The sequence below is a fragment of the Apium graveolens genome, chromosome 3, assembly GCF_009905375.1.
Source record: "Apium graveolens cultivar Ventura chromosome 3, ASM990537v1, whole genome shotgun sequence".
NCBI lineage: Eukaryota > Viridiplantae > Streptophyta > Magnoliopsida > Apiales > Apiaceae > Apium > Apium graveolens.
Window position 1 is genome coordinate 294,887,875 of NC_133649.1, and position 16,938 is coordinate 294,904,812.

Here is a 16,938-nt window from a genome sequence, read left to right on the forward strand (position 1 = left end):
TAGGGGAAACTAAAGGAGCTTCATTATGAAGAGCAACCAACTTGTAAGTTCTGTGTTAAGTAACGGGAATTCGAACCCGAATTGCCTAAACCGAGCTCTGATATCATGTGAAGTAAGCAGATGCACTAAAATCTTAAAATAGTAGAGTAAGGTCACAATATAATTTTATACTTTTTAATAATATGAAATCTTAGAAAAAAAGCTTAAGGTGTCACGTGTCATTTTGGGTCCAAGTCGAAGAGTGGATGATGAAAGCGGAAATAATAATTTGTTCGAACCTGATAAAGTTAGTTTGAAAAATGAATTACGGATGCCCATCTAACATCTTAATTTACATAACAATAATTTATGTCTACAATAAAATAAATTAAATAAGAAAATTTTATCTCATATAAATAGAGGTGGCCAGACGGCCGGTTTGGCTCGGCACGCACGTGAACCGGCTCACCTAAAACTCGCTTGACTCGGCGCGTTGCGTGCCGGTTAATTATTCGGCATTAACCGCCTGTAGAGGCGAACCGAACACGAATCAGGATTGTTAAAACTGCGAACGGACCGGCACGGCACGCGAACCAGCCAGTGTAATTCGTAAACGAATAAGAGTCTGACTTAATCGTTATTCGGCCTGTGAACCGCCTGGCCCGTGTTAGTAATCAACTAACTAAATTAAATCATCACTCCTTGAATATCAGCAAGACAGCAACAGTGTAAATCATCACATGATTTATTGTGCTTTTTATTAAAATAATTAATTATAAATATTATTATATTGAATTGGTGGCTGATGGACAGGAAATGGAAATTGGTAAATATAAAATAATGATGCAGCTCGCCTCGGCTCGCCAACTCGGCACGGCCCGGGCTCCTGTTTTAATAAATCGCAGCATGCAACTAGTACAATTCTATAACTCGTCTAAACCGCGAGCCGTTCACGGGCTCTCATTTCTTGAATCGACACGAGCCCGGCACAGCTCGTCTAGTTAAGCGTGCCGTTCACGAGTCCTATATTAGCTGAATCGGCCCGCCTAAAATTCGGCACGGTTCGTTCGAACCGCTCGTTTGGCCACCTCTACATATAAATAGCATAATATTTTGATTGAATTGATTTCACCTTGCCCCCATCAAATTGGTGAAGAGAATTGAAGTTGTCATGTGGCAACAAACAAAACAGTTGTACATTACACTGTGTGCCTTTGGCTGTCATGCCTAGATTCAGATACTAGGCTCTTAGCCTAGCCACTCTTTTTGCATGATTAATTTACACACCAAATATGCACAGTAGCTAATTATGTAATGTACCTAACAAACACCAACTCCCACCGTTTGGTTTTTTTTAATAATGTACCTCCAACTCAACTATTCGCGAACAAACTCAAATTCAGCTTATTAAGAGCTCTGTTCGTCTCGATTTTTCAAGGACTTGATATCGAGCTCGAACACAAAATTGTGTTGGTTAAGAAAACGAGTTTGAACCGAGTTTTTGACATATTCGGATAGAGTTCGGCTCGGCTCGAAAAAATATTTAAAAAATTAATATTTTATATATTGAATTATTATGAATACTATTCAAAATTTAAATCAATACTTCTCAATTATTAAATTGTATGAATATCCAGATATATATTTTAGTGCCGCATTCGTTTACCGAATAAATCACTGTCGAATGAGTGACTAGACCCTTATAAATTATAATCATGTAATTTTTCATGTTAAATTCAATTGCGAACTTTTTTCTAGAATATATTTTATTACAGAAAATGATAAAAATCCTAATTTTCCCCATAAAATTTTACAAATTTGATATATCACATGAATAATTAGCAATCTTATTAATAATAACATAAGACCTCAACTGCATTTATAAACGCACACGAACCAAAATTAGCCATCACTTCAGAGCAGCAGTACCCCAGTGAGGACCAAACTTTCTTGGCTCATGTTTTGCAGTAAGATTTGTTGCTTGGTTTTAAGATGAAATTAAATTTTACACTAACTACAGTAAAGTTTTCATCTTATTTTTTGTGAAGTTTGTGGTTATTACTTTCTAACAGTGCTTCTGTAAGAGGGTCAGGCTCCTTATTTTCAGTGATGCTGTTGGTTTGAAGTAAAACAAATGGTGTTAAACACGGAGTATATATTGGCGTATTTAACAACATTTTGCCAGTTTTTACATTTTTTTATCTTTTTTTGTTGTCTCATGTCGTTTTAGAAGTCCATATGTATCGTGAGTTACGAGGTTGAGTTTATTAAGCATGCAGGATTATTTTACGCAAAACATGATTTTCTGTCTAGAATTTGAAATTTTTGTTTTTCACTAAGATTAGATATAGAAATTTTAATAATTATGTAAATTTGTCTTCATAGAAATTTAGGTCAATCAACCTTTGTGCAACCAACATTCTAAAACTCAAAAATCGGTTCTATTCGATCACATTTTTAAAATCAGAGTAATCGACCGATTTTCCAGCTTTTGACTACTCTGTATCGGGCTGACTTCCGATTTTCCAATATTTACACATGTACTTGTTCAAGTAAACCGATGTTTGTGACTAAGTATTTCAGAGATGAGCGCGATGAGATAACTCAAGTGGTTAAGGGCTTATCCCTTGTTGTCCCAGATTCTTGGTTCGATTCTCGCTCACCCCCGAGATTTTTTAGGATATATATAGTAAGATTTCAGAGATATTAGAGATGGAGATTTGAAGTAGCATCGATATTTCTCATAAACCAATTAATGACAAAATTAATATTCCCTACGTCCCACTAATTTCTCAACGGTTTCTTTTTGAGACGTCTGTGTCATTTATTTACATTCAAAAATTTTCCTAAGATAGTAAACCTTTATAATACAAAAATTAAGTACATCCACCATTTTACTTTTTTTTTTAACTTTTTACTAATAATTTAAATTTTTTCTTAAACTCAGTTTCTCGATTCAATGTAAATAATTGGACGAGACAGATTAAATTTATACTAATTTCAGTTTAACTTCAGTGATGTACATTTATAAACTCGAATTTACTAATTCAATGACGTATTCGTGTAAGGGGTCAACAAGAACACGTTCATCCACAAAAATAAAATTAGCGGTTTTTCAATAAAATATTAAGATATAAATTTGTATATTTATAAGCGCCCCCACTAAAAAAGGTCAAGTGCCTGTATAATCTACTAAATCTTTCATAATTTGACTGAAATTTATTTTTATTTATATTTACGTTATAAATTAAAAATTAAATGGTTGAAATTCTACTTTATAGCACTTAAATATGAAAAAAAAAATTGAAAGCCTAGTCAAGGTGATAAAAAATTTAAATTTAAATTTGAATCACCGACTTATAACATACTCTTTTAAGTACTTGGTAGCTCGAGAGAAGTCAAATTCTGGATCCACCGTACTAGAAGAAACATGTCAAAGAATTGAGAAATGAGACGGTGCGATGTAAAACGGTAAATAGATTCCCGATCTATCAAGCTCAGACAAAACTTAACCTTTTCGAGGAAACGTATGTATGAGATCAGGTTAAAAAGTAAGAAACCCAAAGCAATAACTTGAACTATCAATTATTGATCAAATAAAGCTGGATCGAAGCAGGGAATCTTTTTTCTGCAACATACAAATACACACGATCTATAAGGCAATTTTATCTTTGATATGTTCGAATTAACTCGATGGCATGATTTCTAAGCCATGCCGGAGGTGAAATATATAAGGAAAATCCGGACTCTGGTAATTTAGCTGATCCGCTGGTCTAAACGGATCTGGTTATTTTGAACGAAATCTGACCCAGTTCGGCCGATTTAAAAAAAAAACCATGCCCGGCCCGGTTTCAAAAATCTGGATTTTGTAAATCTCGGTCTGATCCGGTCTTTATGCATCTTACTACCTGCTCTGATACCATGTTAAAAACCAACTCATCTAAATTTTTAAAATGTTAGAAAAATAAATAATGCCATTTTCAGGATTTGATATCAGTATTCTAATAAGGGTCATGTTCCCCGATAATCAGGTGTCAGTTAAACTTTATCTAATATACTACTCAAGAGCGTCAGATTTATATTTCAAGGGTACATATTTAAAAAATAAAATTAACCTTCCGCAAAAAATATCCGCGGAAAGGTAATTTTTTTTTTAAACTAGGCTCTTGAAATAATGATCTAAAAATTCTAAAGCGGTGTGTTAAATATGACTTAAATAACACACTATTATTAGGAATTGGCACTCTTCTAATCTAATATATATTAACCGTAAGATTTTGTTTACTGTTAATCAAGAAGGTATATAGTAAAGATAAATGATACCTCTCTTTTCCCTTTATTTACATTCCCATCTGGGCTGAAAATTCTCCTGTGCAAACTGTACTATATGTTAGTCATGTTTGTCTCAAAACGTGTTGCAGTAAAGAAACAGAAAAATGTTAAGACAGATATTTTTCTGTACTCTGTGTTTCTTTATTTTTGTACTATGATATAGTAATAGGTGTAATTGGTTGTATACTTTGTATGTAATTCACCACCAATGTACATTAGCATTACCCATCTTAAATTCTTAACATAAATCTCATTAAAAGTTAATACAAACATTAAAGAAACAGAGTCTTTATTGATTGTAAGATCGGTCATTATACGAAAATAATAGGTAGCTATTGATTAATAACGACCGACAAACATTAATTGTGTATACTATGATCGTTTACTTTTTCTGGTCACAATTCATGTTAACGGACAAAAAACTTAATTCACGTGTCAGTATTGTTAAAGAATATAAGATTATATTCGAATCTTCTCCTACCAATTTAAGGTTTTAAATGTACATTAGCATTACCGATCTTCAATAAATCTCATTAAAAGTAACAACACTACGGAAACAAATAAGGACTTTATTGATCGTAAGCCGATCATTATAAGATAAAAATCGGTATCTATTGATTAATAATAACGACCGATAAACATTAATCGTGTTTAGTCTGTTCGTTTAATGAGATTTATTTAAGATCGGTAATGCTAATGTAAAAATCGGTATCTATTGATTAATAATAACGACCGATAAACATTAATCGTGTTTAGTCTGTTCGTTTGTTTTTTCCGGTCACAATTCATGTTGACCGACAAAAAACTTAGTCTCATGTCAGTAAAACAAGAAAGGCCCCAACTGACGTGGAAGGGCTCACCAAATGACAAATAAAAGTCATCCGTGAGGAGGTCGAAAAAGCCCATATTTTTTGTAGTGAAAACCATATTAAATTCTTAATGTAGTAATGTTTGTCATATGCAAGGAGGTCGGAAAAACCCATGTTTCTTGTAGTGAAAATCATCTCATTACGGTAAGGTGGGTGGGTTGAAAAAGCAAGGCCGAGGGAGAGACAGAGAGCAATAATCTTAAAACCGAAGACACTAGAGTCACGAGTGCGTGAGTATTTATCTTCGCATGTGAATGATTGAAGGTTTGGGGAAGGAGTAGCTAGAGAAGGGGGAAGGAAGGGGGTATGGAAGAAGACATAGCTTGGACCACATGAGATAGAAAGATAGATGCAGGTGAAGCTTGTACAACTGGCTTAGTTTTTGTCTATGTACTAGTTGCATGCTTTAGCCTGAGTATGAGGGCCATGAAGGGAGAGATCAGAGCATTTACATACATGTATCTTACTTACAAATTTACATTTGCTTGTCTTGGTTTCACGTACACCATTTTACCATCACCTGCAGCTTACATTTCCTTTTGCAAGTGCGCATGCAGTGGGCCGGAGCAGGACGTATCGTGTTTAGTTAACTAAATATGTGTACTTGTGTAAATAGATCGATGATTGGGAAATTCATTATAGATTCCTTTTCTTTTACTGCACATATATGTTGGTATCGGTTGGTAAAGTTCATTACGAACCGTAAAGAATCTATTTAGCTAAAAAGATGGTAAAAATATTGAGATGGTGGTATCCGGTCATTGCGAACCGCAAAGAATCTATTTAGCCAAAAAGATGGCAAAAAAATTGAGATGTTGGTATCGGGTCATTACGAACCGTAAAAAATCTATTTAGCCAAAAAGATGGCAAAAAAATTGAGAGTGTTCGTTTGGATGATGGGATTCCTGAGCGGGTGATATAATAATAATATAATAAAATATATATTCAAAATTTATCATATACTTCATAAAACTTATAATTTATTTTCACATTTATATATTTAACAAAAACTTTATCACTTTCATATTATTTTAAGTACAAATTTTGTGCAAGTAATATTAAGGAGAGAAGAATAAATGAAACAAAACCGATTTTATTAAGAATCTGTCAAAAATCGTTTTTTTTATCGTAGATAACTCGCAGCGGTTACCCTTCGGGTGCGTACTGGGTAAACCCTACGGGGCTCACGCAATAGCATGCAAAACACGTGAACCAAGGTAAACCGCATTTAAACGACAGACTCTGTCTCAGGAGTCTCAGGAGGCATAATCATAAATCGGTTTTGACTCCCAGCACTTTGGTCAAGTCCGAGTTTGACTTTCTCAATTTTTTTCAAAACTCTCCCAAAAGAGATAAAATGTGAAATTATATACAATTATTTTTTTTTATAAAAATTTGATATTTATTAGAATGATACATGAAATTTTATTAAAATTTATTTTTTATTATTTTATCAAAAATATCAAACAAGCAAATTCTACTTGAACTCTATTATTTCCAATATGATATTAAATTATTATTATAATTAGATAATTTTATTTTTTATTAATACTACGTATAACTCTATATAATTTAACAAATAAATATATATAAGTTTAATATACCTACACAAATATTAGAATTAAATAAATTTAATATACAAGAGATAAAATAATAAAATAATGATACTCGATTAGCAACCCAAATACTCATTCTGAGTAGTTTTCGAAATAAAACTGAGTCAAACCGATTCCCGATTTTTATAACCTTGGAATCACGTAGAGTCTACGGACCCCATGTACATGTGCCTACCAGAAATCAGCAATACGAAGGAAGAAAGAAAAAACAGGAAGCAAATAATATGCTGCAACTGTAAGTGTACTAACCACTCTCACTGTTCTTGACCCACATCCAACAGCCTGTTCAGTGTTCGTATCACCCCCAGGTCCCACCTCTTCATTTTTTTAAAATAAACCCTCTCGTTCTGTACGAGATTTTAATCGAACCTCAAGCTCTGTTATAAAAATCGGCCGATTTTTAAAAATATTTGTGCGATAAATCGCCGATTAATCATCCAATTTTTTAAAAATCATCCGATAAATCGTAAATCGGTACCTCGACTGAATAGTTCCGATTTCCGAAATCTGTAACACTGACCTCAAGTAACTTTGTTATTTCATGCTCAGGTTCAGTTTTCTGGTAAGATATTTTAAGAAAACTCCCTCCATTTCATTTGAATATTAAAATTGGGGTCTGATACGGAATTTTAAAAGAGCGAAAAAGAGATAAAAGAGGGTAAAGTAGTAAGACCAAGTAAAATTAGTAAAAATTTATGTATAATTTTAAAAAATGTTAGGAACTTTTCTTAAAAATATCCAAATTTAAAAATATTTTAAAAAAACACTAGCACTCTTTAAAAAAAATTGCAAAATTATATTTTTATTTGCAAAATATTATTTTCAATTTGTGTTTTAAAAAATACGTTTTTCTGCAACTCGATGCAATCTCAACGAGTTTGTGCAACTTCATGCAATTTTAAATGTAACAAAAAAACTTGATTTAAGTTGAATATTTGGTTTACTTTGATTACACTGTATTTTTGCAAAATTATTCAGAATATAGTAAAATCGCAAAAAAAAATTAGAAAGTTAATATAATTGATAATTTCCCTTACAATAAATATATATTATTTCACCAGCATTGAACAATCACTTGAATTGGGCCTTTCAGCCGAGTTATCCAGTTTACTTTGTAAGCTAGTTTGCTTGTCCATCTAAAAGATCTGCGTGGTACCCAATCTAATCCAAAACGGCCCATTTTTTAACTGCATGATGAAATAGGTGACTCGAGGCCCTCTGGCCCAGAAAAGACATGAACAACGTGTAAGAAAAATATACAAATTAATTTGTAATATTAAAATAAAGAATTGCAAAATGTTAATTATATTATCAAGATAACATGATATATATATATATATATATATATTATGGGGGTCGCGCTCAAATGAGAACCTTGTTATTGTGAGATATGAGATCCAATCATAACCACTCATTTTTATATCATATATTAATCTCTCACCACACATTAATTTTATATTTAAATATTTTATCACCATCTTCTTTCTGATTCCACCACCTGCCACCACCAACCACCAACGACCTCCATTTCCGGCCACCACCGCCTCCGGCAACCACCAGAAAATCACCACCATCAAACATAAAATCACCACCGTCAAATAAAATATCACCACCGGAAAATCAAAAAGCACCATCGAAAACCCAAAAATCACCGTCAGAAAATGAAAATCACCACATCCAACCACTATTTTTGCCTACCAGATCCAACCACCAGCTTAATTTATCAACTCTGATCAACAACATTATAATAATAATCACCATATTTAATTATAAAACACTACATCTAAACTATAACCCATCGCATCACCACCACCATATACAAATCTCAGTATTTGACGAATCATTTACTACAACCCAAAATCACCTGAAATTGAACATAAATCAATAAAAATTGAGGGAAAACACCAAATTTATGAAAAGAAAAATATCAGGGGAAGAAGCCGAAAATGAATCTACGCTAATCGCTGAAAAATTGATAAAAAATGGAACATAATCCGGTTCGATAAAAATCTCACTGTAGATTCCGACATCGACGACTGTGCGGTATTATACAGGGGCGGCTGAGCGAGGGGTTGCAGGAAAACGATTAGAAAGACAGAGGTATGGGGGATGATGAAGATGGGTGTGTGTATATGTTGTATGTATATGTATATTAGAGAGTGGAGAAAAGTAAGGAGAGAGAGAAAGAGAGAGCATATTTGAGATCCGGACTTACCAGTGGTGGTGGGCGGAGCGATGACGGGCGTGGTGGTGGTGGGTAGTGATGGTGATGGGTGGTACGAATATGCAGAGGGGTGGTTGAAAGAGATGAAGTATCAAATTAAAATGTATGGTTGTGTTTGAATATAGTGAAAAAAAATGAGTGACTTAGATTATATCTCAGTTCTCACATTAGTAGGGGTTCTCATTTGAGCAAAAACATATATTCTGGTTTATTCTTTTCGTCATTCCTGGTTCCTCAATACAATTTGATTTAATGAGATAATTAGTCAAAATTATCACATAATCTCCGGTTGATAGGGTATAAGCAACCTGGATAGGGCCCAACCTGGATCTAAGGGGTAACATGCTCAATTGATGGACCAAGACCCCCCTCGTCCAGTACAATCAAGTGGAAAGACCCAGGCTCAGGGCCAACCTAGGACCTGGGTCATCTCCCACCAGGATCCAATCCGAAACCAGGATCACCCAGATAGGGCAGACTCGAGGGGGGTCTCAGTAAGCACATGCACACTCCACAACCCGCCAAGGAAGGATACGTGGGCACGTGACGATGACAACTGTCAACAACTAACATATCAGACGGACACGATGCGTGTCAGAGTACCGTTAGGACACCCCTGAAGGTGGTCCTCGCCTAAACACGTGTATGCAATCCACCCAAGTCAGGCGTCTTCCGCCTCCAGCAACCAACGACCCTGATCTAGAGGTATCAACCCCTAAACCCTACCTTTGGGCTATATATACCCCCAAAGATGAAGAGTTTAGGGGTTAGACACATCTCATTACACACACTCTCATATAAACAGCCTATACACACACAACCACCTTTTTTCTCTCTATCTTCATCTTCCCCAGTCAAACACTTATTCTTACACCGGAGGCGCCGCGGTGACAAAGCCCCCCTCCGGTGTTATTTTGTAGGCGCCCAACAATAACTACACCTCGCTCTCAGAAGGAAGGTCCAAGCACGGCGCCGGAAGGAGCCGCCCCGCTCACCGGAGTTATTGTTAGGTCCCAATGCGTTTGTAGAAGGGAGGGTTGAATACAAACGGTACCGAATAATCGAATTAAATGCGGAATAAAAAATGTGAAACAAAATTCAAGTTAAATAAGAATATTATTAAACTTGAAAGGTGTTACAACAACTGTATCGATTACAAGAAATTAATCTCTAATTAATTATCACAAATTTAGAATAAATTCAACATGAACTTTTTCTATTTTTGCAATAATTAGAATCAAATGCTAAACGCGATTTGAGATTAAGTTTCAGGGATTTTGATCCGCTAGATTGTTACACAAGAACAAGATAAAGATTTCTAGTTGATTGGATTTAACTTTACAAACTAGAAATTGATCTTGAAGTTTTGCAGAGAAGATGAAATATTGTTCTGCTTCTTTTTCTTTTGTTCTCAAAGGTTCTGTATTGTTAATTGAATAATATGAACTGCTGCTTGTCTGCTTCTTTTTAATCAACAGCCGAACTGAAATGAACTAGAATGACAATCTCTTTGGCTCAGTAAGACTATCGGTAGGACTATCAAATTCCAGTAGAACTTTCGGTAGGACTATTGTTTAGAACTAGCAAGACAATCAGAATGAACTAGCAAGACTTTCGGTATGACAATCAATTGTCATACCGATTGTCATAGTAGTTCAAACAGATTGTTTTTGCTGAAAATAAATAGATTTAAATCCTATAATAATTCTAGTAAGACAATCCTTTTGAATTAGCATGACTTTCTGTATGACTATTGATTGTCATACCGATTGTCATACTAATACAATCAGTTGTCTTGTTGAATTAAAACAGATTTTTAAACCAATTTAAATTCTAAAAATTCTTAATATTAATTCAGAATTAATTAATCAATTAATTCAATTAATCAAATAAATTAATCTTTGCAGATATAATTTATTTTCTTAATTAAATTATATGACTTAATTAATTAATAGAGAATTAATACTAATCCTGAGCAGCAACCATTCTTCTGAAAATCTTCTGAAAATCACTGAGAATTATGAATCAATTCCACCACTTCAATGTTGACACTCGATGTACTGTCTGGTTCATGAGTGACTAACTTCCGTGACGTTTCTTCATGTCTTGACTTTGATAATTGATTTTCTTCAGATTAAATCCTTGTAATTAATTGATACCCTGACGAGATCTCTGTCACTTGATTAAATCCACAATCTTGATTTATATCACTGAGGCATGATCAATTTCTTGAATTTCTTCCAGTGAATAAATTCCTCAAGTCTGTAGATGAACCCTGTTTCTGAATCCTTTGACATATATTACTTTGCGAGATCTCTTTGACGGTAGATCCACTATTTACTTATTACATTCTTAACTGAGTTGAGTTAAATCCTCGAATATACAAATAGACCTAAGACATATGACTTACAAGTTATCACCGGTACTTTTGGTGTATAATAAAATTAGTTTTTTTTACGTAAAAGAAGAAAAGAGAGTAAAAATCAAGCAATATCTCACTACCCGGATCCAATAGTAATGTTTAGGTTCACTGTGAGGTTAAACATGCTCACATTATCTCGAGACATGATAGGCTCCGAAAAGTCGTAAAATTGTTTCAAAATGTTTAATTGTCGATATATTATTAATTGTTCCCTCGTTAATGATATAAAGTTATAGACCCCTCGTACATATATTAAATTTCACAAATAATCATGTGTCATTTTAAAATATTTTTGGAACCATTTTGAATACATAACCTGTTATCTTTAACAAAGTTAGGATATTTAATACCGAAAGCAACAAAAAGATACCGTTACGTCCAGAAAGGGACGGATTCAAGAATTTAATTATAGGAGGACGCCGGACAAATTTTGAGAAAAAATATTCTTATAATTTTGAATCTTATAACGATAATTGCATAAATTCTCTTTAAAAAATATAAAATTTAAATTTAGGATAAACACTTATTTCCCGATACCTATTACCAGATTCTACCAATAACAATTTGCGAGATAGTTGTAGGTAAAAATATCTTGCGTGAGACATGATCATATATCACACATTCCCACTAAGCTTGGTATAAAGGCGGATTCCCAACAATTCATGGCCAAGTAGTAAGATTACGCGTAGAAAAGGATCAGAATCTCATTTACCATAGCCAAGAAGAGAATACATACATACAATAGTCACTAGTCAGTCTGGTATCCTTTCATATCTTCTACTCTACTCTATAATATTCATGCATTACATTCCATTTAAACACAATCAATTCCCATTTGGGAGCGGTTCCCAGCTATCGTTGAATATGATACAGCTGTCGTTATGAAGCAATGCAATGGAGCTCACCTACCGCTGAAATAGTTACGGCTGCTCCGTAATAAAATATAGCGGCTGGTGTATCTTAGCCAAGTTGACCCGGAATATTTGGTTTCTAAATCCAACGATACTTACGGCATATAAAGATTGATGGGATTGGGGTGCACTCAAATATGCTATTGACCATCTCTCCCATTACCTTTGACGACACAATGATGCTGCCAACTATTGGTTTGTTTTACTCTAATTTTCAATTCCTCTTTACGTCTTAATTATTAAAATTTAAATATGAGAGAAATATTTGGTTAGTTGTCGTTTTGGTACGGTAAATAATAGTTATTAAATTTTAAAATGTCATTGATACGTAATTTGGAATTTATATTACTATATGAGTATGGTGTGCAAATGAATGAGATAATCCTAATTTATAATAGTATTTATTAATCTCATTTTACCAAAATACATTTTTCGTAGAAAAATGTTAAATTCAGAGCAAAGCTTTAATTTTCAGAGCAAAAGAACTCTGAAAAAACTGAATTACTCTCAAATTAATTTTTACTAGGATTATTGATGTACATCCAGCTAGAGAGGGCATTTTAGTCTTTACGCATGCCTTTTGCTCTTGAAATTAAAAAGTCACTCTAAATTTAACATTTTCCTTTTTTAAGGAAAATAGGAAGAGTACGCGGAGTACCAGCTAGTTAACACTTTGTATTTTACGGAATTACCATCTCGAGGTTTTAGGTTCAATTATAAGTGAAAATTCGCTAAGTAATGAGTCATGACGATGATATGTTGTGCTAGTTCTCTAAAATATTAGTTTATATGTACCTCCATGATTAGTAGATATGCGCGTAAGCTCATTAGCTATCGAAGAAAGAAAATAAAGCAAAATGTATGTAAAATGTAAGAGCCCTATATCAGAAAATTGGTGTCAAATGCTTGGAAAAAAAGTGAGTTGGTGTCACATCAAGCAGGATCTTTTGGTAAATTCACTTTAACCGTTAACAAAGGAGGAGTGGGGTGCCTAATTGCTGTCTAGTGCCCACAAAAAAGGTGGTGAAAAAATTCTTTTTGTACACACTGTTATCATAATGCTGAACATTTGTTATGATTATTATCATAGATGGTGCCTACTATAATCCCACAACCATCAAATTTTCTCTCTTTTTTCTAATTCTCTGTTTCTTTTTCACTCATCCATGTCCATGATTCCATCTCTGTTGTTTCTTTCAACAGGCTTGTTAACTTGTTATTACATTATTTAAAACTACAATGAAGGGGAAATCAAGAAGATAGTCAAGAATCTTGGTATTTTAAAATACCAGTTGTTATACTTTATAGTCAGTGTTCCAAAAGTCGGCGATTAATCGCTGTTTGGTAGGAAATCGAACTGATTACGCGAGTATGGAGAACAAGTGTGGTTGCTGGGCAATTCTGCGGCGCAGTGTTAGTAGTGGCAACTGTAAATCCTCTGATTTCAGAACCTCTCCCAACTCTATTCCTCGACCTAGTCTTGTTTATGATGCAGGTACTTCATTTCTACGTATAATTTTCGTCGTGGACGAGACATCATAATTAATCTGATATCAACATTCATGTATGGTAGAGGTCTGTGTTTTACACAAAGTTATCATCTTTTAGCCATGTTCTTGATGCAGATAAAGTTATCTTTTTAATATGCTTTTTTTTTCTCTGTTTGATGTTGTTTCTTGATATTTTTTGAAATACACAATTTGTCCATGTCTGCAATTTGTAGTTTTCTTGAAAGATCAAATTTGTTTATATTCGGATTTGGAATCTTTCTTTTGTTTTTTTCTTGTCTTTATTATTTAATGCAACAAGTATTTGTTGTCCTCTGCACCTCTGTAATTCAAGTACTGTGATAGATTTGGTTAACTAGGCTACTTCTGTTTATGGTAATACCATGAAACTTAATTTAAAAATTGACTATGTAAACTCAGTTAAACCTCTTTAAAATAATATGGTTGGGAGCAAGAAAAAATATTACTTTAGCGAGTTTATTACTTTATCCGGAGTAAATATACATTGTGTCCATGGACTGGAGAAAAATATTATTTTAGCTAGGTTATTACTTTATTGATTATTACTTCATCGAGGTTCAACTGCTGTTTCTGAATATTAAGCTACCAAGATTATGTAAATGCAGTTACAGAGACGCGGTACCTTAATGCCAGTAATCGAGAAATGTGTGCTCCAAATGATGCTCAAAACTCTTTGGACATTCCTAATTCAGAAAGCAAAATGATGCGCCAGTTGCTTCAGTTTACTTTCCAGGAGCTAAAATCAGCTACTGGGAATTTTAGACCAGATAGTATACTCGGTGAGGGTGGTTTTGGTTTCGTATTTAAAGGATGGATTGAAGAAAATGGCACAGCTCCAGCGAAACCTGGATCTGGAATCACGGTTGCAGTTAAGAGTCTAAAGCCGGATGGTCTTCAAGGCCATAGAGAATGGGTGGTTAGTAGATTATCTGGTTGTGGTTAGAAGGTTAATGTCAAAGAAGATTGTTGTTATGATATAAATGGTATACATAACATATGACATTGTTTTTTTCAGGCTGAAGTAGACTTTCTCGGGCAGCTTCATCATCATAACCTTGTCAAGCTAATTGGTTACTGTATTGAAGATGACCAGAGGCTACTTGTTTATGAATTCATGACTCGCGGAAGCCTTGAGAATCACCTTTTTAGAAGTGAGTGTTGCATAATGCATGTTATGATTCATGGAACATGGATGCAATATTACAACTAGCATTACATCAATGTTGACTGTTGTGATAAATATTTATCAAACATATCCTAATAATTTAAATTCTTGAAGGAACCGTACCTCTTCCATGGTCCAACAGGATTAAAATAGCACTAGGGGCAGCGAAAGGTTTAGCATTTCTACACGCAGGCTCTGAACCTGTCATCTACAGAGATTTTAAGACATCCAACATTTTGCTTGATTCGGTATGTAGTAACTTATCAGTATTACTCTTCCTGAAGTAATGCATTCCCCTGACAATAACTTCTTCCTGTAGGAATATAATGCAAAGCTTTCAGACTTTGGTCTAGCAAAAGCAGGTCCGCAGGGGGATAAAACTCATGTCTCCACGCGGGTTGTTGGGACATATGGTTATGCTGCTCCAGAGTATGTGATGACAGGTCTGTGCAAATATTTGTTCAGCTTGTTTGAGCTTAGCAAAATGTTTTCTTACATATCTGTTTCTGTTGCTTGTCATCTGTCACAAGTAGTGATAGACAACATAGTATTCACTTTCATTTGACATATGTAATTAGCCAGAAAGCTGATAATCATAATATTTGTCAGGACATTTGACTTCTAAGAGTGATGTGTTTAGCTTTGGGGTTGTGCTATTGGAGATATTAACCGGTAGGAGGTCAATGGACAAGAAACGGCCTAGTGGAGAACAAAATCTTGTGGCATGGGCTCGGCCTTATTTAGCTGATAAACGCAAGTTTTATCAACTAGTTGATCCTCGGTTGGAAATGAATTACTCTGTAAAAGGAGTGCAAAAAGTATCTCAGCTAGCTTACAACTGCTTAAGCAGAGATCCGAAATCACGTCCTTCCATGGATGAAGTTGTCAAGGTTCTTACTCCGTTACAAGGCCTCAATGATCTTGCTATACTGTCATATCACACTCGACTATCTCAACAAGGCAGGCGCAAGAAGAAACCTGATGGACCTCACCAATATAATTATAACCAAACTAGGAGCATGAGAAGTTCTCCTTGGAATGCTAGCAAGCAACAGCACTTAAAATGAAATGTTACCGGAATCTAGTCTATAGCTGGATCTTATTCTTCTCTCGGAACCAAAGGATCAAGAAGCGGAACTAATACATTGTCTGAAGACAATTAATTCAATTTTATTGTACTATTTTGGGTGTTTGAAACCTTAGATTCCAAAGAGGATGATGCAACAAGGTTAAGTTCATCAAATAGTGCTGAGATTAACCTTCCATCTGCATTGTTTCAGAATCTTGATGTTCTTTCCTCTGCTTGCAATATCACTGAAATTATTACAGTTTAGTGTCAATACTTTTAAGTTTTGTTTATTTATTCGGTAATGTAAAATAGGATCTTTTTGCACCGTAGTGTAAAGTAGGGTTTTTGGTGTGAACGCATGAGACCATATTTACCTTGAGGAAAAAATATGTGAGTTTTTCACCTACATGTGAGTTTTTTAACTCCTAGTAGTGGAGAAAATTCCCTTTTTATAGGACCGGCAGGTTTTGTGAAATAACTAGAAAAGCAATATCGAAATATTACATTTCTGAAAATAGTTGTAGAGCCTCCAGCAAGACCCGAAAGGGCACCCTGAATGCAAAGATCATTCAATAATAATAATAATCTCGGTTCACATGCAAAATGCATCTTCATCAGACCAACAGTTGAACTTGAACCCATAATCATCACATATCAGCTTTATCAGTTCGTCCCAGATACAGGTTCATCAGATGAAACCTACAGATTTCATGTCCTGATGTCAATGCACATACTATGTTGGGCAATAATAAGGCCAATGATCACTATTTTAGTGTGCCAAAATAAAATATACTTGACTCGAATGTTAACTATATGATCCTA

The 16,938-nt window shown here is 34.4% G+C and overlaps 1 protein-coding gene across 1 annotated transcript; it reads left to right on the plus strand.

Moving 5' to 3' along the window:
• Positions 1–13,432: 13,432 nt before the first annotated feature.
• LOC141713642 (serine/threonine-protein kinase PBL35-like) lies at positions 13,433–16,375 on the plus strand. Its single transcript, XM_074517148.1, has 6 exons — positions 13,433–13,848; positions 14,488–14,798; positions 14,898–15,033; positions 15,162–15,295; positions 15,367–15,490; positions 15,657–16,375. The coding sequence occupies exons 1-6, from the start codon at positions 13,725–13,727 to the stop codon at positions 16,112–16,114; spliced, it is 1,287 nt and encodes a 428-aa protein (XP_074373249.1). The 5' UTR covers positions 13,433–13,724; the 3' UTR covers positions 16,115–16,375.
• The last annotated feature ends 563 nt before the right edge of the window (positions 16,376–16,938 follow it).